This window comes from Sminthopsis crassicaudata, chromosome 1 (genome assembly GCF_048593235.1).
Source record: "Sminthopsis crassicaudata isolate SCR6 chromosome 1, ASM4859323v1, whole genome shotgun sequence".
Classification (NCBI taxonomy): Eukaryota; Metazoa; Chordata; class Mammalia; order Dasyuromorphia; family Dasyuridae; genus Sminthopsis; species Sminthopsis crassicaudata.
The window spans coordinates 605087635-605114994 of NC_133617.1; the positions used below are offsets into that span (position 1 = coordinate 605087635).

The 27360-nt window shown below is 36.1% G+C and overlaps 1 protein-coding gene across 1 annotated transcript in view; it reads right to left on the minus strand.

Annotated features, from left to right (window-relative positions):
* VAT1L (vesicle amine transport 1 like) overlaps window positions 1–26106 on the minus strand; it is a 108334-nt gene extending 82228 nt beyond the window's left edge. Inside the window, exons 1-2 of the mRNA XM_074282493.1 lie at window positions 25951–26106; window positions 24137–24352 (exon numbers count right to left, since the gene is read on the minus strand). Coding sequence (XP_074138594.1) covers window positions 24137–24352; window positions 25951–26058 — 324 coding nt within the window. The 5' untranslated portion in view covers window positions 26059–26106. The remainder of the gene's footprint in view (window positions 1–24136; window positions 24353–25950) is intronic.
* Window positions 26107–27360: the final 1254 nt, after the last annotated feature.

A 27360-nucleotide genomic window follows, 5' to 3' on the forward strand; every position in this document is an offset into this window, starting at 1 on the left:
CATGCTCATTATAAACATTTTCAAAAAGACCCCCATAATTATAATGAGCTAATACACTACTAGCTTCAGAAGATAAGGAAATAGAGAAAATATATCAAGAATAAAGCAACATATACATTGATATGAGTTGTTTTTATGCAAAGGAGAGCATAGGCCATGGGCTGATACTGGCTAAAAAAGAGAGTAATTGATCAGTGGAATAGGTTAGATTCACAGGACAAAAGAGTCAATAATTATAGTAATCTAGTGTTTGACAAACCCAAAGACCTCAGCTTTTGGGATAAGGATTCACTATTTGACAAAAACTACTGGGAAAACTGGAAACTAATATGGCAGAAACTAAGCATTGACTCATACCTAACACCTTATACCAAGATAAGGTCAAAATGGGTTCGTGATCTAGACATAAAGAATGATATTATAAACAAATTAGAAGAACATAGGATGGTTTACCTCTCATATCTGTGGAGAAGGAAGGAATTTATGACCAAAGAAGAACTAAAGATCATTATTGATCACAAAATAGATAATTTTGTACAAAAACTTTTAAACTTAACGTAATCAAACAAAACTAATGCAGACAAGATTAGAAGGGAAGCAATAAACTGGGAAAACATTCTTATTCAAAAGTTCTAATAAAGGCTTCATTTCCAAAACAGAGAATTGACTCAAATTTATAAGAATTCAAACCATTATGATCAAAGGATATGAACAATTTTCAAATGAAATAATTGAAACTATTTCTAGTCATATGAAAAGATGCTCTGATCACTATTGATCGGAGAAATGCAAATTAAGACAACTGAGATACCACTACATACCTCTCGGATTGGCTAAGATGACAGGAAAAGATAATGAGGAATGTTGGAGGGAATGTGGGAAAACTGGGACACTGATACATTGTTGGTGGAGTTGTGAACGGATCCAACCATTCTTTAGAGCAGTTTGGAACTAAGCTCAAAAAGTTATCAAACTGTGAATACCCTTTGATCCAGAAGTGTTTCTACTGGGCTTATATCCCAAAGAGATCTTAAAGGAGGGAAAGGAACCCACATGTGCAAAAAATGTTTGTGGTAGCCCTTCTTGTAGTGGCAAGAAACTGGAAATTGAATACTTGCCCATCAATTGGAGAATGGCTGAATAAATTATGGTATATGAATGTTATAGAATGCTATTGTTCTGTAAGAAACGACCAGCAGGATGATTTCAGAAATGCTTGGAGAGACTTACATGATCTGATGCTGAGTAAAATGAGCAGAACCAGGAGATCATTATACAAGGCAACAAGAAGATTATATGATGATCACTTCTGATGGATGTGGCTTTCTTCAACAATATGATTCAAACCAGTTCCAATTGTTTAGTCATTAAGAGAGCCATCTACACCAGAGAGAGGACTATGGGATCTGAATGTGGTTCACAACATAACATTTTCACTCTTTTTGTGGTTGTTTGCTTGCATTTTATTTTGGTTCTCTCTCTCTTTTTTTTACTGGTTTGATTTGATTTTTCTTGTGCATAATGATAATTATACAAATATATATGCATATATTGTATTTAACATATATTTCTACCACGTTTAACATATATTGAACTACTTGTCACCTAGAGAAGGACATGGGGGAAGGGGGGGATTTTAACACAAGGTTTTACAAGGGCTAATGTTGAAGAATTGCCCACACATATGTTTTTTTTTTTTAAAGGCTTTAATAAAGAAAAAAAGAAAATATGCTTTGTGAGTAAGAAATGAGAAAGGACATAGACTTACAAACTACACACACACACACACACACACACACACACACACACACATATCGATATTATTTTCTTTGAAAAAGGATTCAAGAAAAACTAGACATGATAAAGACTAACATCATAAAAATGAAATTATTATATTTTAGCTGACTGGAAACAACTCTACATTTGTGGAAATAATTACTAGATCATCTGTATGCAGTCATATAATAGGCTTGAGGGAAGGGAGAGGAGGGAGGGAGAGATCAAAATTAATAAAGATTAATCAAAAAAGTTAAAGATCAAAATTAACTTGAAAATTAAAGTGGGAAAAAGTTAAATAATTAAAACACGCAACTAATCTAACCTATTTAAATAAGGAATTGAAACAAACAAAAAAAAGAGTATTTGACTGTAGGACAGACATTGCTGCTGGTTACAACAGTTTGTTATTATTTTTTAATTACTGATACAAATCAGTTGCAATAGTGAAAAATTCTCAAGAGCCTAGAAATTTCAGCATACAGAAAATGCTCGCTATCCTTGCCAAGGGGAGCTATACAGCAACCAAGTACAATACTGATTTATAATACAAATGCACTTATAAAATTCTCTAAAGAAATATGGTAGAAGTATTGCCTTGCAAAATAGTAAGGCACAGTGGAATGAAAAGTTTTCTAAGAAATCTAACTAAGCAAAAAAAAAAAAAAAAATAAGAAAGAAAGAAAGAAAGAAAGAAAACATGCCCAGGACATTCTAGGTTGAAATTGGAAGTAGTGCAGCAAACAAAAAAAAAAAAAATGGAAAAAAATCTGTAAAGATTTTTATAACAAACTTTTTAACATAAGGACAGTAAAGCTATCATAGCATCTAATTTTATAGTCACTAATATGCTGAATCAAGTTACCAAGAATTTGTAAGAGAATGGAAATACCTAAGAAAACAAAGATGAGAGAAAGAGCCTAAATAGACAGAGGGGATCCATGCTGGAAGTGACACAATATTTAAGGCATTGAAAGTTCTACTTTCCAGACTTCTAAAAGGAAGGAAGAATCCAAAAAGGCATAGATAAATTTCAAAACTTATTATTCCCAAAAAGGGTGACTGAAAAATTGTAATAATAGCTAATCTTCATGCCTACTTTTTCATGTATATAAAAATGTTATGCGTACAACCCAAGAAATTGTTGATGATGGTATAGAAGGGAATTGAAAGGCTTTTATAACTAATATTCCACAATAGACAATATCTTTTATAAAAACACAATTGATTACAAGGTTTAGATAATACCAAATCTCTTTATGGTTATCTATACAAATTATGTAATTCATTAGAGCAAAACACAGCCTTACAGACTCTCCCAACATCTTGTCTCTAATGCACATATCAATAGGGTGCATGACACCTTGAAAGATTTCATAAGTGTTTTTCCCAATAATCCTCTAATTATTATTATTAAGAAAAGCATAAAAACAAGATATATATGCTTGTTAAAGTTGTTCGCTAAAATCATGGGGACTTTATACATATAGCACAATTCAAATAGAAGTGGGACTCCCTATGGGTACAAGGTTCTTCAGATGTTCTTATTTGTAGATGATATTATGCTGATTGCATCAGAACTTATCAGAGTTTTGTAATGACCAATTGTTCTTTCTGTTGTCCCACCCCCAAGTTAGTTGCTCCAGCTGCAATATCTCTAGCAAGAAAAAAAAAAATTAACATACAAACTGATTTAACAACGCCAGTTAAACACAGATAGGGACCCAAAATATATAGAACATTAGCTTGGGTTTTGACTCCCCTCCCTACATTTGTCTACCGAGTAGCTTTCCTATTAAAACTATTTACTGTCGATTATTTGTGTGACCAGGAAGCATGAATGAAAATGACCCTGGGGAGATCAATGTTAAAAAGAACTGCATTATGGTCTATATTGTTCAATCGTTTGTCAGTTGTGCCTTATTCTTCATGAACGCATTTGGGGTCCCACACATACCAAAATACTTATAGCAATACACTTTGTAGTATCAAAAATCTGGTAACAAAGTACATTTCCAATAACTAGGAAATAGCTAAGCAAGTTGTGAATGCAATGAATGAAAAATAAATGAATGAAAAAGCATTTCATTAAGCACTTGCTATGTGCCAGATGTTGTCTTAAGGTTTGGAGATGTGACAAATGCAATTTCTGACTCAAGAACTTCTGCAAAGTGAAGGAAGCAAAACCAGAAAAAATATACACAATGGCTACAACTTAAATGGAATTAGCAACAAAAATTTAAAGTGAACACTAAAATTATGACCAAACTCGACCCCCAAAGAATGACTATAAGAATTTATCCCCCTCCCTTATTTGCATTAGTGGGAGAGAATGGGTGTAGAAGAGCAATGCTTGTAAGGTCAGATTTGGTTGGCATAATGGTTAGTTTTGCTGAACTGGTTTTTTCCCTCTATTTTTAAAGTTCTTTGTTATATAAGATATAACTTGGTGGCACAAAGGGTAGACTCTAAGACCAGAAGCCAGGAAGACTCAAATTCAAATCAGGCCTTGGACATACTAGTTGTGTGACCCTGGGCAAGTAACTTAATCTCTATTTCCCTTGATTTCCTCAAATATCAAATGAGCACAATAGCACCTATGTCACTGGGCAATTGTAAAGATCCAGAAAGACAGATTTGTAAAGTATATTGAACAGCACCTGTGCCATAGCAGGTACTCATTCCCTTCCTTTACCTAGTAAGAGTTATAGAGAAGTATCACATAGTACTTAAATTCTAATGCTAACATTTCCTTGCTGTATGACCCTAAGCAGGTCATTTCATCTCTATGACTTTCTATTTCCTGGCTTCCCTACTTCCTTTAGGTCCTAGACAAGACCCTACCTCCTGCAAAAAGCTTTTTCTAGTCCTTTTTAATGCCAGTGTCTTTCCCTTAAGATTAACTTCAATTCGTCTCATTTTCCCTAATTTGTTCATATATTATTTGCACAAGAAATTTCTGCAGGTTGTTTCCCTTATTAGACTGTGCCTTCCTTCAGAGCAGTGACTTTTTTTTTTTTTGCCTCTTTGTGATCCCAATGCTTAGCACTAACAAGTGCTTGTCACATAGAAAATGCTTAACAAATTCTTGTTATCTCAGAGTCTACAAAATGGTGATAATATTTGCATTATGTACCTTAAAAGATTGTCATAATGAAAATGCTTTGTAAACTAGGCAGCTAGATAGAATTCAAATCTGGCCTCAGACACTTATTAGCTGTAGAACCCTGTGTAAGTCACTTTACCCTGTTTGCTTCAATTTCCTATCTGTAAAATGAGCTGGAGAATGAAATGGCAAACCACTCCAATATCTTTGACAAGAAAACCCCAAATGCGGTCATGAAAAATAAGGCACAACTGACAAACGATTGAACAATATAGACCATAATGCATTATAAAGATGTGAGCTATGACTATTTCTTTCTCAGAAGGGACACTGTACAAGCTGGTACATATACTTCCTTTGAATATTCGAATGGCTGAGCCACAGGGTGCTAGGCCATATAAAGACTAATTAAAGGCAACTAGGTGGCATAGGGGAAAGAGCACCAACCCTGAAGTCAGGAGGATTTGAGTTCAAATCTGGCCTTAGACACTTAACACTTCCTAGCTGTGTGACCCTGGGCAAGTCACTTAACTCTAATTGCCTTAGGGGAAAAAGATTAGTTGAAGAAATTTGAAATGCTTAGTTTAGAGAAGAGAACATTGGCGGCCTGGGGAACAGGGAACAAGACTTGAAACATAGCAGAACTTTTCTGCTTTGGCTCTGATGAGAACAACAATAAGTGGTTGGAAGAAGACAGATTTGTGCTTAATGTAAGTTCTAGATCAGTGGCAGTCTCCAAGCAGAGGCAATATAAGGGAATATCTGCTTAAAGTCATGCTTGGGCTAGAGGTCTTCTGAGGTCCTTTGGGGCTCTGAGTTTCTGTGATTTAATAATAACAAGGTTTTATGCTCTAATTAAGCCACTCAATGCATAATTTACTCTCTCAAAGGCTTAAAAAAAGTTGCTTTACCCCAATCTGGAGATCATATTTGTCTATGAAGAGGACCCATCAGAAATCATATTTGTCCATAAAAAGGACTCATCATGTGCTGAAATATGAGTAAATATGTTTTTTCTTCACAATGTGATAGGGTCTAAAATTTGGTGAGATTTGTATGAGAATTAAATTAGAGAAACTCAGATATGTTAAATATAAGGAAGTCAGTACTTTACAGCAATTCAATTCTGCTGAACAACATTTATTACATACTTATTCTCTGCTCAGTGCTGAGGATACAAATATGAATAAAAGACTAGTGTCTGTCCTGAAGAGGCTCTCATTCAAATAAAGGAGATGTCCATAGATAATTTGCCCAAGAGTAACATGGTTAAAAAGTGGCAGAACTAAGAATTCAAGCCAGGTTTTTTGTCTCCAAATCCAGTGCTTTTTTTCACTGCATTATGCTGCTGCCCCTTTTTGATCCAGTCTTCTGCTGATGGGAAGCAGGTAGGCAAATCAACAAAAGGCACTGAACAATGACTTCACAAGAATGAAGATGCTAAGGTAGAAATCATGTCCCCACAAGTCCAATTTGTAGAGCAGTAATTTCAACAGATCAGAGCCAGATAAAATATTTCCTAGGCTCTTTGGAATTTCTCTACATATACTCTATCTGCTGCCACTACACATACCAAATATATACTCAGAAAGTAGCTATCAAGGATGTTTTGCCAGTCATAGCATCCAGGTGAGCATATGGCTATCAGAACTGGCATACTAGTGTTATTCCCTAATTTTCTTCTTAACTAAATGAGAAGCATCAGTAAGGGGGTAAGGAAAAGGCTCTTCCCTTTTCCTCCTCTAAGGAATACATATCAATTGCCATAAATTGATTGGTGGGTAGAATGAAAAGATTGCTGGATATGAAAGCAGATGATCCAGGTTTTAAAAGCCTCAATGACTCCTCCAGCTCTGAATCTATAGAAGTGTACGAAGAAAAATCTAAATAAAATGCCATGAGATTAAAGAAGAGTTGGAACACTTCTAGAGGGGTGAAGGAAGGATGGAGATAAGGGAAAACTTTGGGAGAAGGTAGTAGCTGAGCTAAATCTTAGAAATGGTTTTAAATGGGAGAGATCATTCTAGATATGGGAGATAATGAAAACTTGAAAAGAGGCAAGGGAAGTTAGGAGAAGGTTAGGGGAATAGTGGATAGACTTTTTTGATGGAGACACAGTTTATGAAGACATAAGCCTGAAAGAATAGATTGGAAAGAGATTTGAATGATCCTTGATCATTGGCTGAACTTCAATTTCATCTTAATTACAAGGGAGCCACAAAAAGCTTTATGGGGAAGAGGGGAAAAGTCAAACAGGTGATTAGACCTGTGCATAGGAATGAATATGAAAGAGGCAATAGCAATTGGTAATACAAACTGGTGGCTCTAAATCCTCTGAGGTTTTGTTACCTTTGAGCAAAGCATTTAACAGTCTCCTCATCTGTAAAATAAGAATACTGAATTAAATGCCTTTTGAATTACCTTCAACCTATATAATTATGACCTTATGATTGAAGACAGTGGAGGCAAGGAGAACAGTGAAGAAACTCTTTAGTAGTTGAAGGAAGACATGATGAAAACCTAAACTAGACTGGCAGCTTTAGGGATGATTCTAATAATCATAACATTTTGAAATGATCTTACTTAAAACACTTTAAAACCAAATTTATACTGGATCTCTTGCAAGGAATAATTAGATTTTTAGAACTCATTTAGGATAAATGCAGCACTGTTTGTAGAAATACAACATATGAAGAGGGATTTGCAAAGAAGAACTTAGAAGACAAATATTTTATTGGTAAAGGTTTTCAAAAAAGTTATTAAAGTGGATCAATACACATAATACACAAAAAATTAAAAACAATTGACATGCTTGCAATACTTTCATATAAAAAAAACACCTTTCATATTTCCTGACAAACCCTGTTCAGGGGCATCTTGATCTTTTCAGTCTCTGAGACTTACAACCTTGGGCATCCTAAATTCAGCCCTCAAATGAGATCAAATCAGTTGCCAAATCTATTTCCATTACATCTTCTGCATCTTCCCATTTCTCTACCCTTATCCAACTACTCTCTGAATTTAGGCCTTAATCAGTTCTCACTTAGGCTATTTATTATAGGAACTTCTAGGTTGGTTTCCCTGATTCAAATATTACACAAATCAAATTCATCCTTTATTTAACTGTAAAAGTGATTTTCTTAAAGTATAGCTCTATCCATGCTACTCCCAACTCAATAAACCCAAATGACTCCTTCTAGACTCTCAAGGCCTCTTGAATCAAACACAAACAATTCTGGCATTTAAAGCACATCATAAGCTATACTCTTCCTATCTTTTGGATTTTCTGCCATCTCACTCCCATCTCCCGCTGTGTGATTCAGCCATACTAGCCTTACTTGATGTTCCTCATATGATGAATCTCCCATCTCTGTGTCTTGGTACCTGCTATTCCTTATGCCTGAAATGCTCTTCCAGCCATTCATTTCATTCCATTTATCTTTACTTTTTAGAATCTTTGGTTTCATTTAAGCTTGTTATTTCTTGTTATGTCACTTCTATAGCTATATGAAAGATGAATTAGAATTGGAAGATATTTGGGTAAGGGAAACTAATCTTGAGGCTAGCCCAAGTAAAAATTGATTAAAGCCTAAACTAAGAGTGATTAGATGAGGATAGAGAAATAGAAAGATGCAGAAGATCTTATGGAGATAAAAATAACAAGGTCCATTTTAAATGAGGCTTTTCATGGTTCCCCCCACCCCACCCCATTCCTTCTCCATAGTAAGATTACTTTGTATCTGCTGTGTATACCCCATTGGAATGTTACTCTTTGAAGGCAGTGGCTAGTAATAGTGCCCGACACAAGAGTAGCTTAATAAATGTTTGGTGAGTCTGTAATGGATTTCAGGTTTAAAAAACATTTTACATATATTATATCATTTAATCTTTAAAAAAATAAAAATTTCTTTTTTTAATTTTTGAAAAATTTTATTTAATCTGTACCTTGTCAGGTAGATGACATCCAGATATGGAATGAACCCAAGAAGGTAGTGTTTGAAAATGGAGTTTGAATTTCTGGATCCTGGATTTAAATACATACATTACTGTCTAGTACTTAACAACGTTGAGAATGCATTTGCTTGATATCTTGCCAATAAAATCAAAAGGGCATTAAGTTAAAAAGAATAGTATATATCACCTCTGTATATATTTATCAAGACAGTCCTAAAGAAGAACTAAAGCAAAGAATGACAATTAAAATACTCACAGATTCACAGGAAGCAAAAATGCAGAAAACAAGATGGTAGCAAACTTACAGTCTGAAAGCCTGGACACAAATATTCAAAGTTAAGGCAGTAAACAAGATGACTTAGGATTGTAAATGTTAGAAGGTAAATTTGATTTCATAGGTATCACTGACACCAAATGCAATGAAACCCATGACTTAAATGCAACTCTAGAGAAGCACACCTTATTAAAAAGAAAGAAGCCCCCATCATACTCTTAACTTATTATGCTTATTTTTGTATATATCTTATCCCAACAGCTCGAAAAAGCCTTTCATTCCCATTAATGCTTCAATTCAATATGAATATGAATTCATTGGTCTGTCACTCTACTAATTCAATAAGTTTTTAAGTGCCTGTTTTGTGAGGGCAGTATGGTATAGAAGATAACAAAAGCAGTAGCAGTAACAATAGTAAACATTTATAGACTACTTTAAAGTTTATAAAGCACATTACAAATATTATTCCATTTTATCCTGACACCAATCTTGGGAGGGTGAATTCTCAGTATGAAATAATGAGCCAGAGGGCTATGTTATCATTACTTAATTCCTCAATGCCCTCAGGAACTATGACTATAAGTTAGAAAATAAGTTATCAGTCTGTATTGGTATAAGGAATTTTCATACTGAGAGTTTGCCCACACTGATTGAAGGTTTTGACAGTCTTCAATGCCCCAAATTAGTAAAACACTAAGCTAAATGCTAGGGATGTAAAGCAAGAAATGGTCCATAGCACCAAGAAACTTACATTTTATCAGATACAATATTTATACAGATAGCTATCAGAGAATTTGAGAATGAAGGGAAGACTATCAGCTTGGATCATCAGAAAAGACACATTTACAATTGATTCTGAGAGTATAACCGAGGTGAAGAGGGAGATGTTCCAGGAATTCAAAGACAGCCTCTATAAAAACCTGGAGGTGAGAGATGGGATGCCAGTTCCAGGAAGCAGGCCCATTTGTCTAGAATGTAGAGTGTGAAAAGGGAAACAACATGAAAAATCTGGAAATGTTTGGAGGATTTTCAACACCGAGTTGAAGCTAATGTCTACCAATGAAATTCGGCCCTTCTCCAAAGCTGAGGTAGGCAGCTTCATGAATTTCAGTGACCAAAAAAATTCACCACTTTATGACCACCCTCGATGAACTTAAATAAGGTTGATCCACAGATAAGAGAAAGATAATCTTTCTGAGCCTCCATCCCCAAGTTTTTCAAGCTTGGCAGGACATACTAGAACATTTGTGCCACATGCATAGTCTTTGAAAAGCCAGGGTCACGTTCACAACATAGTGAGGTATCAGCAAGACTCTAGTAGAAATACTGGACACAGAACATGCACCATAATTTTTGTTGAATTTGTTTAATAGAGAGAAATAGAACCCAACACCTATTTCAAGAAAGTATGGAGTGGGTCAAAAACATTTACAGCAACACTTGATAGGTAACAAATAGCTAGAAACAAAGAATATCTCTACCACGTGGAGAATGGCTGACTTTTTTGTTGCTTTTGTTTGGCCATGTAATGGAATGTCTGGGTAGTGCTCTAGAGGGTCTCAGGACAGGCCTTAGTCTTTAGGTGGATAAGTGATGAAGGCAGGAGAGCCACTATGAGGCTGTCAGAGATGGAGTCCCGAATCTTCTCTGTGTCTATGTCTGAGACTCTTCTATGTCTGTGGCTGAGAAGCTCCTTCCCAGCCCTTTAGTACGATTATATCACTACAGCAACTGAGCATGTACAACCATTATATCACCATATCACAATAAGTATATGTTTAGAGAACCATCATCTCACACTGAGTAGGTACTTAACTATAAGCACCTTCTGTCCTTGATTCAAATAGACCTTTTCAGAGTTCCAGCGCTCTATAATGTAAGACTCTTCAGCTTTATACAATGTGGGACTCTTCTTGACTGATTTAGGATTCCTGGCAAAGATACTAGAGTGATTTGTCACTTCCTTCAATTCATTTTACAGATGAGGAAACTGAGGCAAAAGGGTCATGTGTCCAGGATCACACATATATAATAATAAATATCAGAAACCATATTTGAACTTGAGGATTTGTACCATCTAGTCCCTCCTAAAGAGATGAATAAATTGTGATACATTAATGTAATGGAAGATTAATTATTATGTACTCAGAAATGATGGCCATGAGGAATTCAAGAAATGTAGAAAGATTTCTGTAAAGTGATGATAAGGTAAGTAACTAAATAATAGACAAGAAGTACAAGGAAAACAATAGACAAGAGTACAATAGTTTTTTTAAAAACACTAAAAAGGAATTTAAGCTCAGTAATTGACAAACCAATATTAGTTGTAGACACTAGATAATGAAATCTCTCTCTTTCCTCTCAAAAGAGAAGATGACAACTATGAGAGCAGAAGGTTATTTACTCATTGGAGGCCACTATATCCATGGTTTTTGTCTGACTGTTGATTATAAGGGGATGGCAGTGGGGAAGAGGAGCATTATATAAATACAATATGATACAAAAACAAGTGGAATCAAGAAAAAGGAAACTATGGTAATCATTGCTTAAAGCCTTGGATAAAAGAAAAAACACGGAAAAAGACTCCACAAAAGCCTTGGATAAAAGAATAACTACACAAAGGCTTTATGGACATTCTATATGTCCAGAAAGCTTTCTCAGACCTAGGGAATGGCATGATTCTCATATTCTATTTTAAAAATATGCAAAATATACTTTTGACCCAACTGCAAGTCTGTCATTTGGGTGGGGCAGTCAAGCAGTGTAATTAAAGTCATCAGAAATGTCTGACATTTAAAAGGAGCTGAGCAGATTTTCCTGGTCAGCAAGTGAAGCATACCCCATTACATTTTACGTCAAATGTTCAATAAATATCTAAGCCCAAGATGTTAATGTATGGTTCTCTCTATTATTAATGAAGGGTGTGATAGAGAGGTTTTGTTCTATTTAATTTTTCAATAGTTTCCATTCTTCCAGTTACCAGCACAGGGCTCATGGGAGTGGAACTGCTGACAGGGCAGGCCTCACGTGAACATATTTCTGGAGTTCTAACTTAGGGGTTAAGATGGGGGAGATTATGTTCCCTCTTCTTCCCCTCTCACCATCGAACATTAACCGGATACCTTCTATTGCTCTCTCTTTCTTTACTCTTGTCTCACATGGAGAGGTGGTTCTTCTTGCCAGGACAAACCTTTGTACATGCAATTTTTCCTTCTATCATTCCTACTCTCTCAACTTTCAGTGCCTCCTACTTTACTGGTTGTTTTCCTCCTGCCTACAAGCATGCCTGTGTCTCTCCATACTCAAAAAATCCCTACTTGATCCCTTCAGCCCTAGTAACCATTGCCCCACATCTCTTTTGACTTCTAGGAGGAGGCTGGCCACTGAAAAATCCTTCTGCTTTTTTTTCCTCTCTCACTCTTTTCTTAATTTTCTCTGGTTTGGCTTTCAACTTCATCATTTATCTGAAACAATCCTCTCTAATGTTACAAATGATATAATCAAAAGGTTTTTTTTCCAATCCTCACTTTTCTTGTCCTCTCTACAGTCATTGGCAGGGTTAATTGTCTACTTCTCTTGGATAGTCTGTCTTTTCTTTTGATTCTTCTGTCACTCTTTTACCCTATCCTGGTTCTCCCCTTATGTGTCTGCTTTTACTCCTCTTTTACTTGATCTCCATTTAAATCATATTCACTAACCACAAATATCTCTCCAAGATTCTCTCCAGAACCTTCTCTTTCCCCCCCCCCTCTCTCTATTTTTTTTTTTTTTTTTGGTGATAGGATTGAATAGAAGCACTCATGCAAAGGATATCAGAAATGAGCTTGAAAAAACTCACCCATACAGTGCTGACGATCTAACATTTAATAGGGATAATTTTGAAAAGTGGCTAGGTGGCAAAGTGGATGAACTTAGAATATAAACTCAAGTCATTTTGACTTCCATCTCAAAAGTCAATTCACTTCTTTCAGGCTCAGTTGTCTCACTTAAAACCCTAGGATTATTGTGAGAATATAATGAGGTAAAATTGGAAGGAGTTTCTAGTTTTATTTTTGTTGTTTAGTTTTGATTTTTGTTTTTGTTGCCTTTTTTTTTGAGAGGCAATTGGGATTAAATGACCTGCTCAGGATCACACAGCTAGTTATGGTAAGTGTATGAAGTCATATTTGAACTCAAATACTCCTGACTTCAGGACTTAGGTTCTACCTACTGAGCCATTTAGCTGCCCCTAATTAGGAGGAGTTTCAAAGACCACATAGTCAAAACCTCTCATTTCATAAATAGAGAAACTAAAATCCAGTGTCTTGGATACACAGGCAGAAAGCATCACAGATACAGTTTCAAAAAAAAAAATAAATAAATAAATAAATTACAGGAACATGAGAAACAAAGTGGACATCAATTAGGGAACAGAAGAACAATTGTGATGCATGAATATAATAGAATGTCCTGTGACAATTGATGAGGTCCTGGATTACTAAACAGAGTTAGCAGAGAGAGCCTGAAGTACTGATAAAATTAATCCCTGAGGCAAGCAGAAAAGGGCGCTGATGGGAATCAGTTCAAACTTATAGTAGTCCCACCTTCTGTGGAGGCCATGAATTTGATGTATGCAGTGAGAAATCAAAGTTATATTAAAACTCCAATGTTAAATTTCTCCTATAAATCTGTTTATGGCCCATGCCACTTTTGCTGAATCTCTTTTGGGGTTATGGCCTTTCACAGCTATATATATCGTGGTATCTTTCCCCTTTCCCCTCCCCACCATGCCATGTGGTGTCTTTCTCTTTCTTATAGCTAACTGACTCTTTTAGGGTGCTAAACTCTTTTATAAATTTATCCTGCCAGCTAAAAGCATACTTCAATTTCATGGAGTATTCCCTTTCTCTGGCTAATTATGAATTCCACTAAAGAATTTGTTTTTTCCATTGCTAATTGTTACATGCTCTCCCAACTCTATTTCGCAGTTACCATTCCTGGTATCTATTATAATAAATCTTCATTTTTTTTTATAAATAAGTCTACCTTTTACCAAAGAGAACAGCCATAGTGAATTCTTCACATGATAGAACCCCAACATTTGGTGCCTAAATCAATCTCCTCATTTGGTACTGAACCACAAACATAATTTGGCTGGAAATTGCTCTCCTAAATCACATTACAAGGACCTACCCTCAACTTTCTTGATTTCTCTTTTTGAGTTGAGGCTAAGCTTACTCACCCTAAATGTACCCATGCTGGGGATAGGTGGTGACCACATTGCAACTGTTCATTCTCAAGGTCCTAAGGTAACTGTGGCGTGTGTACGTGTGCGTGCATGTGCGTGTGCACGTGTGTGCAGGGGAGCCGTAGATTTCCCATGCCTTCAGTGAAAAACTTCCCATTTAAGTTGACAACCACCAAATCCAGATTCCTGTCACATGACACAAATAACCAGTATATAATTTTCCCAAAGTTTTCCACAGTTCTTTGATTCGGGTTTTCAGTAATTAATGTCCACGTCCTAGAAAACAGTCATATTACCTACTGAGAAATAATGGCCTACAGTCATCTGTTAGTACATTTATTTCAGAGAAAATGCTTTCATTCAAGTTCTTCTAAAATTGTCTATATCTCTTCTCAAGCTACTTTTTCCCTGTGTTTCTCACATGTTTCATTTCTCCACCTTTCAGTCAATAAAATGTTTATATAATAAAGGAACAGTACTTTACATTAGACTTATGTAAACTGATACAGAGTAAAGAAAGATCAAGGGAATAATAGACACAATGAATATGACAAATAAAACACTAAAGGAAAATGAAATTCAGATTAAAAGTAATGCCCAACTTTTGGCTGCAGACACTCATCTGGATGAAGAAACATTTTCTTGCAATTGCTTGAGAGGATGCAAGACTATTGGTGAGAAGTAGTAGGTATGCCTATTAATCATAGTTATATATCAGACTCAGATGGCTTTGTTATTTTTATAATGGAGTGTAATATGTGCATGTGGAGGGAATTACTGGAAAATAAATGTGGTTTAAAATGCATTCTTAAAAGATTTTAAATATTTTAAAAATCAAATATACAAATATAGAATGGGGAAAACATTGTTTATTGATCATTCATTGAGAAAAGACTTGGGGTCTTGGTGATTTCAAATTAAATAACTCAACAATGTTACACAGCCACACCTAGAGTATTGTGTTCAGTTTTACACATTACATTGTAAAGACATTGATTGGTGGGAGCACTTCTAAAGAGGAGAGTGGCTAGGATGGTGAGGAGATTCAAAGCTATGATATGTTGAAAGAACTGGGAATGTGTAGTTGGGAGAAGAGGAGATCTAGAGTGAACAAGATTACTATCTTTATGAATTTAAAAGGCTATCACATAGCGGGGATCTTGTTTTGTTTCAACACAGAGGGAAAAACTAAAAGAGAAGGCTAGAATATGTAAGGAAAATAATCTCAGCTTAATATAAAGAAACATTTCCTAATGCTTTGAGCTGTCCAGAAGTGAAATGGGCTTGTGAATTCTCCTTCAATGGAGGTCTTCAAATAGAGAAGGGTTGACTGCATTTCTGGCAGGTTAATGAAGAAATTCCTGATACAGGTACAAATTGGATTAGATTGCTTCTGAGGTCCCTTAACATTTCACAGTTCTATGACTTCATAAAACTTAGGGGGGGTGTTAATGACTTTACATGAATCTCAAATAAAATGGGCCATTTCTTATATGGCATAGGGCTATTTATCAGGAACAGTTTTCTTAACGGTGTAAAACCTTCAATGAATTACACTCTAGATTTTTAACCACACAGAACTGGCTTCTGTCTTACGCATGAAGTCAAACAAAGCAAGCAGCTTAATTTCAAAGTGAGGGAAACAGCTTGCAAGTAGGGACTCAAGTTTTGGAGCCCCACACCATTTGAGGGGGGACCCAAGGCAGTGTGGGGATATCCTGATACTTATAATAATGATTGTATAGTGAGCTGTAGGTCTGCCAATTAAAGGTAACAGCAACAATATACCAAGTTTGATTCATAGCAAGGCTCCATGACCAGAACTCGTCTGAGCTCAGAGAATACCTGGTATTAGTAAAAACAATACAATAATTATGTGATTTTGTGATTCACAATTATGTGATTATGTGATCAGAGGGTAAGGCTATTGACAGGGTGAGCGCAAAGGCTTATTGGTAAGTCAAGATCAGGGCATAGATTGTAAACTGGGTCTCAGCTCTAGAAAACAAGGTGTCTCCTAATATCTTGACAAAATCATCACAGAAATATTCTATAGTCATTAACTCCTTATTAACCTTTTTTCACTTAGTGTCTTTTCAATCAAATACCTCTACTTGCAGATGTTTTTTGCAGATTTTAATAACATTTTATTCACTAACACTGTAAAGTTATTTGATCCTGGACAAATAACTTGTTTGCCTCAAGTTTCCTCATCTACAAAATGAACTGGAGAAGAAAATGGCAAACCATTCGAGGATCTTTGCCAGGAAAACCCCAAATGGAGTCATAAATAGTCAGACAGGAATAAAATGACTGAACAACAAACAAATACAAGGAAATCAGAGAAGTGGAAGAACATAAATAGGAGGAAGAGAAAGGGCATCATGGAGGAGTTAAATCCCAAAGTAAGATAGGAATTATGAAAGGCAGAAATGAGGAGAAAATAAATTCCAGGGATGGGATACATATGCAAAGAGGTGGACTGTGTAGTATGGCTATACTACTAAACATAGTATTTAGTCAGTTGACTGCTATGTTAAAGTGTTTACTATGTGCTAGGCACTGAGCTAAATCCTGAGGATACAAAGAATGGCAAAAATCCCAAACTAGCTACTACTCTCAAGGAGTTTTCTGTCGTATGAGGGAGACAATATGAAAATGATGTACAAACAAGAGAAAAAACTGGGGAAAGAAACAGAGGGAAGGCCTGAGTCTAAGACAAGAGGTGGGAATAAGGAGGAAAAGTGCTTCTAATATGGGAAATAGGCAGTAATTGAGTGTCACATTTGAGGAACAGCAAGGATGACAGGACATCCAAGTGGAAATGTTTAAGTGTTAATTACTCAGGACTGGAGTTCTACTTTGTAACATCCCTTCTTGCTTTTATCTTTTCTGTTGTATAATTCTCTCCAAGATAGGTCTTTCTTTTCTCTCACTCATTCAATAAGCACTTATTAAATGTTTATGGTGTGCCAGACCCTATTAAGCACTGGGAATGCTTCCAGAAGCAGACTACTCAAGACAAAAATAGAGTACAATAAATGGAAAGTAATCCTAAAGACAGAGGTGCTGGAGCCAGCTCCAACTTACCAATTCTACTACCTAGAGTTGCTAAATTTTCATTATGAGTATGTACATTTTGGAAATTGGCAAGTACTAAAAATCAAGGCTTAATTTATTGCTCTGTTGATTGTATTTTTCTTCTAATAGTTATTTCAAATTTATCCTCTATTTATTTCATCTGTACATAATAGTTTATGCACTGTCTTCTTTTTTAGATTGTAAACTCCCTGAGAACAGGGATTGTATTTTGCCCTTTTCTCTATCCCCTGTACTTAGCACAGAGCCTGGTATATAGGAAGTGCTTAATAAATGTTTATTGGTTGAATGACTGAAGAAAGTGAATGGAGAAAATGTGATTAATGCAGATTAAGCTTGAAAGTGTGCCTTCAATACATTCTAGCTCTCTCTCAATCCTGCCTTTCCCTTCCACCCACAGAGCCAGTTGTAAAACATTCATCAACATAGCCCTACTTCAAGGGGATGACACTAGAAGTTAGAAGGACCAGGAAAGGTTTCCTGGAAGAGGTGATAGTTGAAGTGAATCTTTAGAAAGTTAGCTCGTGGGGGGCAGCTAGGTGGCGCAGTGGATAGAGGCACCAGCCCTGAATTCAGGAGGACCAGAGTTCAAATCTGGTCTCAGACACTTAACACTTCCTAGCTGTGTGACCCTGGGCAAGTCACTTAACCCCAGGCTCAGGTGGGGGGAAAAAAAAAAAAAAAGAGTTAGCTCATTAGGCAGCAATTTGATAATGAAGAAGCCCAGAAGCAGATCAGAAGTTTTCTAACAATCCCAATGAACAATTCTATGAGCTTTCAACTCTAAGTGGTTTGAACTACAGTGGTAAAGGCAACATATATAATGAATAGAATTTAATAATTGAGCATCATTTATCTAAATACATGCCCTGATTTCATCCCAAAGACCTTTGGCACTGAAGATGCTGCTGGGACACGAAGCTCCTGCTATCAGCTTACTGGTAGGTACTTAAAATTCTCCCAAATTTCTTCCTTTCAGCATCCATGCCATGGCTGTCACTTTTATATGCAAAACTGAGGAAGGCAAGGATTATTCATTCAACCGTACCTGGAATCTTCTTTGATTAGGCTACACGGGGGAATTGATGTTGGACCAGTACAGGTCTATATGGTACTTCTAAGAGAAGTCTTTAACTGGGGTCACAGGGAGCATTTTAACACTCTAAAACCTAGGGGGTATTAATGACTTTACATGAATCTCCAGTAAAATGGACCATGTCTTATGGTATGGAACTACTTCTCATCAGGAACAGTTTTTTGGAAGCAATTCAGTGTATCCAAATGCACAAATATGGAATAGGGAAGACATTGTTTATTGACTATTCATGTGAAAAAAACTGGGGTGTATTTGATTTTAGATTAAATAACTTACATAATCTGTGTGTTCCAAACATGTTAGACCATTGGTGATTTCCCAAACTCAGCATTCCTACCCTGCCCCACCCTAATATACTGGCATAAGCCTCTTTTTTTTGGAATGAACTCCCTCTTTAACTTCACCTGTCTAATTTCTTTTTTTCTTCAGAGTTTTGCTCAGGTACCACTTCATATGTAAACATTCCCTGATCCTGCCAGGGACTAGAGATCTCTGTCTCTACAAATTATTTCAGATATATTCACTATTGCACTTGTAATTTCTCAGTAGAATGTAAACTTCTCAAGAGTTGGCTATTTCCTTTTTGGTTTTGCATCCTTAGGATTTAGAACTATACCTTAGATTGGGTAGGGTGGCTTAAGACATGTTGGCTGAATTTAAATAGAAATCCATGAATTGCAGAGTCCAAGAGCTAAACAGAATCTCAGAAAATACAGCTTTCCCAAGATGTGATCTTTAAGTTTAAAGACCTCTAGGGATAGGGAAACCACCATATCCTAGGGCAACTATTCCATTTTAGGATAGGTCTAACTGTTAGGAAAGTTTTCTTTACTTTAAGCTAAATCTGATTCCCAATAACATTTTCCCCTATTTTGCCCCCTAGAGCTAATTGGGAAAAACATACTCATCTCTCTTATACCATGACAGCATTTCAAATACAAACATCAATCACATGCCTTTAAATCTTTCCTTCTCCAATGTAAACATTCCTAGTTAAACTTCCTAGTTTGCAAGAAAAATATTCTCTGAAAGAGAAAAGAGAGGTAATTAAAATTAATTTGATAGAACTTTGTTAGCAATTGAATGCTAAAACAGCTTCCATTTGCACTGGGGCTTGGCAAGAATGTGCTAGTTGCCCATCAAAAGCAGCTAGACAGACGGTTTGGCATATCATGAAAAAAGGCAGTAAAGAAGCCCACTATAAATCAATTAAGACCTGTTCAAAAATCCCTGATGAAAGCAATAATTGTAGCTAATAGGACATTTGCCAGGGCAGTTCCCCATAAGAATAAACCACAGAGTGCTACTAACAAGAACAAAAAGACGAAAGATTTTTTTTTTTTTGGTAGCAGTGCTTTGGATACACAAAATGCACATTGAATTCTGGTCCAGAGGAGAAGTGGGAGTCAAAACTAGACCAATGTATCTCTACTTTTTACATCACCAGGATATTAGAATGAGGCCTCTTTTCTCTTATTATTATTGTTATTAAGGGGTTTTATTTTTAAAACATATACATAAAATAATTTTCAGCATTCACTCTTGCTAAACCTTGTTACAATTTTTTTCTCACTCTCTTCCCACAACCCTCTCCCCTAGACAGCAAGTAATCCAATGTATGTTAAACATGTACATCTATATGTATTTTCATACTTATCATACTGAGCAAGAAAAATCAGATAAAAGGGAAAAAAAGAGAACAAAATGCAAGCAAACAACAGAAAGAGTGAAAACACTAAATTTTGATCCATACTCAGTCCCCACAATCTCTCTCTGGGTGCAGATGACTTTCTCCATCACAAGTCTATTGGAACTAGCCAATCATCTCATTGTTGAAGAGAGCCATATCCATCAGAATCGATTATCCTATAATCTTGCTCTTGCCATGTATAATGATCTCCTGGTTCTACTTACTTCACTTAGCATCAGTTCATATAAGTCTCTCTAGAGCTCTCTGAAACCATCCTTCTGATCATTTCTTCTAGAACAATAATATTACATAACATTCATATACTATAATTTATTCAATTCAACCATTCCCCAATTGATAGGCACTTACAAAGTTTTCAGTTTCTTGCCGCTACAAAAAGGACTACTACAAACATTTTTGCATATGATCTCTTTTTTATGATCTCTTGGGGAAAAAGGCCTAGTAGAAACACTGCTGGATCAAAGGGTATGCATAGTTTGTAGCCCTTTGGGAATAATTCCAAATTACACTCCACAATGGTTGGATTCTTTCACAACTCCACCAACAATGTATCAGTGTCCCAGTTTTCCCACATCCCCTCCAACATTCATCATTATTTTTTTCCTTTTATCTTAGCCAATCTGAAAGGTATATAATAGTACCTCAGAGTTGTCTTAATTTGTATTTTTCTGATCAACAGTGATTTAGGACAAGTTTTCATGTGACTAGAAATGATTTCAATTCCTTCATCCAAAAATTGTCTATTCACATCCTTTGGTGGTCTACCTTGAAACAACAGGAGAGCATCAAGGAAAACAAAACAAAACAAAACAAAACAAAACCCTATTTTCAAGGAGAATTCTTCAAATTTGGGACTTCTTGGATTTAATTTGTCAAGATGTACTAATGCCAAAGCCAAAAGATTCTGAACTTAAGATTGCTGAAACCTCATCCAAGATTGATGTTCTAATTCTGATAGAGAATAAAGGAATAAAGGAATATTTGGGTAAGGGAGATTTAACACTCATTACCCAAGAGACTAGAAACTCTTAAATTTAAATGGAGGTATCAAGAAGATGTTGGGCTAAATCTTTCCTAAAAGATTTATTGGCTATGGGACCCTGGCCAAGTCATTTAACTCCTTTCAGCTTCACTTTCCCCACCTATAAATGGGAATAACAATAGCAACCATCTCATAGTGTTGCTGCCATGATTAAAAGAGATTGTGTAAAATGCTTTGCAAATGGTAAAGCATTATATAAATGCTAGCTATAATTGCTGTTATTAATAAATCAAATTGATTTTATTAAATAATTCAAATAATAGGACACTTTCAAATTAAACATTTTTAAATCCAACCATCTGTTTATAATTTTAAACTATATTTGAATATATAGGCGAACAAATGAATTCCATACAAGTGATAAAATGACTAAAAAGTAGATTGAGATTCACAAGAGAACTAAGTTAAAATCCTGGCTCTGCCTGGGTAGTCATAACTCCTTTCTGACTCTCAGCTATTTATCTGAAAAATAAGGTGGCTGAACCACATGATCCCTGACATGCCTTCTAGTTATAACATACCATATCTAAGAGTACTAATGTCCCTCCTAGTCATAAGAATGTTTGTTCTAACATCTCTCCCAGTCTTGACAGCTCATTTCTGTTTTAAAATCTCATGGAGATCTAACAGTACATGGTCTTTAATCTCTTCTAGTTCCAGCATTATCCAACAATGATAAATACCAAATATTTCTATTTCTATACTTTGAGGTTATAGGTTATTGAATATAAAATGAATAAGTAAGAACTCAACACTCTCCCATGTTTTTTCTTTTCAATTTTTATTAACATTTGCTGCAGAATTATGCCGAGTTCTTCCAGTGACCCCTTTTTGAGCACAAACCTGATAGAAGCTTGGGGTTCTTTGAACATCAGCTAGACCCCAGCTTCTTATACCATGATTTGAAACCTTTTAGGAGGGCTTGTAACTGAATGTGAGGGCCATAAAATTATGATTTATTATCAGCAAATATTTTATTTTTATACCTATTTTGTATACCTATATATTCAGGGTCATAAAAATTTCTCAGGCAAAAGGGGATCACAAGTGGAAAAAGTTTAAGAAGCCCTGATCTACATTTTTCATTAAGGATCTTTTGTCTTAATTAGGCTAAACAGGTTATTGTCTGGGTTTATTCAGTTTCTAGTTTGAAGAAGGGAATAGAAAATAGCTAAGGATAGACTGTTAATTGATTGGTGAAATGGAATTACAAGGGGCACTTAATTCTAGAAGCAAGGTTATAAATGGGTAATGATTTAAAAGCATTATCTTGGGGTTTTGTGGTTTTACTAGGGTTTTGGTTATACTCTATTAATGACATTATTGAGAAATGACTGTGTTTAGGACAATCACAAGTCGAATATATCTTACCTCTTGATCTATGTCATTGTCATTTTTCTTTTTCAACAGTTGCTTAATATTAACCCAAGCCAAAAACCAGACAAACTAAGTTGATTCCCCGTCTGAAACAAGTGTAATGCATGTCTCAAGAGCACTTTAACATCTACAAAGTACTTTTGTACAAGTACTACTGTTCCCATTTTACAGATGAGGGAACTGGGGCCCTGCTCTAAGAAAGGAAGTGGCTTTGCTGAAGTCAAATAGATAATTATTAACAGAGCTAGGATTTGATGTTGGAGGCATTGGCAGCAAATACACTAGTGCTTTATTGATGGAGCTGTAATAAGTACATACATTTTGGAAAGCAATTTGGAATTATGTATGTACAATTAAAATGTTCATAAATTTTTACATCAAGATTCCACTGCTGGAGAATCATCAATAAAAATAAAATCTTCATCTATACCAAAATATTTACAGCAGCACTTTTTGTGATAGTAAAGAATCGAAGACAAAATAGCTGCTCAGATTGGGGAGTGACTATACAAATAGCAGTCCATGAAAATGATGAATACAGAGATGCTTGGAAAGATTTACATGAATAGAAACAAAATGAAGCAAAGCCAAGAAAACAATGTATACCATGACCAAAAGAATGTAAATGGAAAGAACAAAACAATCAAAAGGAAATATTTCAAAATTACAAAGAATAAATATTGCTCCAAAAAAGTGATAAGACAATTCCACTTCACTCCTTTACAGAAATGGAAGGTCCATGAGTGAAATACATCATATTTTTCAGACTTTTTCAATTAGTTGAGCACTTTTGCTGATATTTTTCTTTTTAAAAATTGTTATTTGTAATTTGGTGTGCCTCTCTGAAAGTCAAACTCAGAAAAACATATCACTCAAATCTAGACTCAAAAAGACCCAAACCAAAAAAGACCATTTCTGCTTCTTTTAAATACACTTCGAGACATTATCTGAAATCTCTCACATCCAGAGAAATCCTGTGAGACCTAAACCTAAACAACCACCTGAGATCCTTTATACCGAGAGAGAGAGAGAGAGAGAGAGAGAGAGAGAGAGAGAGAGAGAGAGAGAGAGAATCTGAGATAATTAATATATAGAAAGCCTATCTGAGACACCCATCAACTCCAAGAGACTATTTCTGAGTCAAAGACAGAAAGACCCATCTACCAGATATCATTATTGATATCCAAAATCAAAAGCTCTACTCACATTTGCAAGCACCAATTCTGAGATCTCTCAGACCACATCTGAGATGTCCACACATCCAAAGAGAATGAAACCCCTCACATGAAGAGGGCATCTCCAAAACATGTTAGAGAGAAACCACCTCTCAGATCCCTCTCACCCAGAGACACCATCTCTGAGCTCAGTTATTAAGACCCTTGATTTAAAGGGCACAAGCATTCCAAGATTCCCCTAACAAGATTCCTTTTCCCTGGCCCATGCCTTCCTGACCCCAGATGACAAAGTTACTTACCACACCACCTCCGGCGGAGTGCACTAGCACTGACATTCCTTCTCGCAGGTTGGCAACCTCAAAAAGCATCATGTAGGCAGTTACAAAGTTCATGGGGAAGGCGGCAGCCTCGGGGAAATTCATGTCATCGGGGATCCTGTAGACAAACTCCACTGGTGTGCAAACAACCTCTGCCCATGCATTGTAATTTACAAACGCCATGACACGGTCTCCAATCTGTGGGGGAAAATGTAAGGTGAGAGGAAAATCCTGGAGATAGCCTCAAAACAGGGAAAGGGGACTACTAGCTCCCCTGCTGTGTAATGATGACAATACTTGTTAAAGTCCTAAGACACAGTAATGAAATTAGTATCCACTATAGATGACAACAAGGTTTCTAGTTGGAAGGGCTCTTGTGAATCATTTAGACCAACCCTCTCACTTTGTAAGGGAAAAACAGGTGCCAGAGTGGCCCAGGGACTTATATACATAAGAGAGCAATCGCCAAGAAAGAGTCTTGGTCCAGGTATCCCAAGTGATGTAAATGACATGGTGTTACTGATCTGATTATTATTCTCATAGTAAGAAGTGGAAACCAGTGAAGGGAGCTAGGGGGCAATTACCACCAGCTAGCTCTTGGGGTAATATCTTGGTATATGGCTAGCTGGGGTGTGAAGCATAGTATGGAGCCAGATAGGCATAGCACATGATGGGGGGTGGGGAGATCATTCACCTACCAATGAGGAGGACAACTCACCCCCAGGGCAGCACTCCAAAGCTGAACGGATTAATTAGACCCCCATCCCCATGAGACCTGGCTGGGTCCCCCAGCCAGCAAAATTAGAGGTAGGATCCATGCTGAGATACGAGGCAGTCCAGGATAATGGATATAAAATGTTTTATAAATTTTAAAGTAGTATGTAAATGTTAGCTATTATTGAGGCTCTGAGAAGGGAAATAACTTTCTTCAAGTCATACATAAAGGTAGAGACAGAGCAGGGATTGGAAGCCAACAGTATTCTCAGTCCCAATAACATATTTAAATGGCTATATGGCAATATATATATAACATATAAAAATACATACACATGTATACACATATACAGAATGAATATATTAATAAATAATATATACATGCATATATATATATATATATATATATTTAGGTATACTTTTTAAGGTTCCAAAGTGCTTATATCCATCCTACCACAACCCTAAGAAATACAACTTACAAATATTATGCTCATTTTATAAATTAGCCAATTGAGAACTGCAGAGGTTACATGGCTTGGTCACACAGATACTATGTATCAGAAGTAAAGTCTTTTCTAACATCAGACCTCTTCCTGCTGTCATATTCAAGTTCCCAGGTTATAGTGGGAAAAACCCTGCATTTCAGATTAGATGATATGACTCGGAATCATGATTTAATGAATAATTACCACTTGAGCCTTCACTTTATCCACATAGAAAATCAAACATGGCCTAGGCCAAGGGTTCTTAACCTGAAATCCACAAGCAATATGTGAAGAGATTTCTGGAAGTGGAAGAGGAGGGGAAATCTGGCGACTTGTACTAGGAAGGAATATTTATTTTCACTAACCTCTAACTGAAATTTGGCATTTCCTTCAATTATGAGTGTAGATTACAAGGCACAATAGTATTATGCCAAAGAGGTCCCTAATCTGGATGATCTCTAAATTTCCTTCCTGTCCTAAAACCTTTGATTCTATGACAGGTTACACATTTTTTATACATGTCCCTTTGATATCATCTCCCTCTCATCAGGTGATTCCAGATAATTCAGGCTCCTGAAATCACCCTCCTGTTATTACCTCATAGCCTTTCACATTGTCTCCAATGGCTTCCACAATCCCAGAGCATTCAAATCCAGGGACCAAGGGAGTCTTGGGAGGGTTGTCAATATTCCCTTGTCTCACCATCAGATCAATAAAGTTTAAACCACTGTGAACAGTAAAAAGGAGAAAAGGAAATCAATGTGATGGAAATTTGACTAAAAGAAACTTTAAAAGTATTCTCCTGAAATGTGCCAAGGAACACATCACTCACTGAGACAGAATTTATTCAATAATCTCATCTAGGCAGAACATAGACAACATGACAGAGTATGAGAAATAGCATCAGAGTAGGCATTACAGCTGCTACAAAGTCCACACTTCTCTTACGTCCTCATTTTACTGATTTAATCTTATTTTAGATACAAATTGAAATAACTGAATTATATTGTTTTCTAGCCCAAAACAGATCAGCATGGGGCCAAGAATCTGCGGGCAGCAGCAAAACCTGATAAGAAAGGAAAGAGATGGAAAGACTACAAAATACAGACACAAGCACCCAAAGCGAAATTATATGGGGCCATTTAATGCAGAGGTATTGTAGCCTAGGAAAATGTTTGTTTTTCCTGGCCAAATTTTTCAGTCCAGCAAACTTTCTAGGTCCCAGATATGCCTTTTCCCCTTTCCTCTGAGTGTGGCTTTATGGTAGGAAATTCATTAAACCCACCGAGCTGCCTTGAACCTAGTTTCCTAAATTTCTATGAAGTTGTTGTTATTTGTCCATCTTTCTCAAAAAGGAATGTGATATCAGGGAAGCAATGTATTGACGTGCAAGTGACTTGTATTTAAGTGAAGGAGGGCTTGTATAAAGTCATCAGTCTCACTTTTTCCTCAAACCATTGGGGTCCATTTGCCATCGACATAATATAGATCAGAATGACTGAAAATGGCCCTAGAGGTAATGGAAGACCTTGGCCTTTTTAAGCTGAGTTTTAAAAGTCTCAGTTTGACTGAGGCAACACCTAACCAGTAATTAAAACTGGGTAAGAAATGAGGCAGAAAATAACCTCTTTTACTTAGTCAAAGGAAAAAAAAATCAATAAGAGAGGGAAAGACCTTCAGGGTTTTGGGCCAAAATAGAAACAATTGGTATTTATGTTCACTCTGAGACAATATGAGTCCATACAATGACCAAGTAAGTCTTGATCTGGGGCCTATAAGAGAGAGTCAAAGTGATTTGGGTTTAAGGTAGGTTTCTTTTTTTTTTTTTAATTTTATAATTATAATTTTTTTTGATAGTACATATGCATGGGTAATTTTTTTTTTTTTGCAACATTATCCCTTATATTCACTTTTTCAAATTTTCCCCTCCTTCCATCTCCTAGATGACAGGCAATCCCATACATATTAAATGTGTTACTATATATTAAGGTAGGTTTCTTAAGAAAG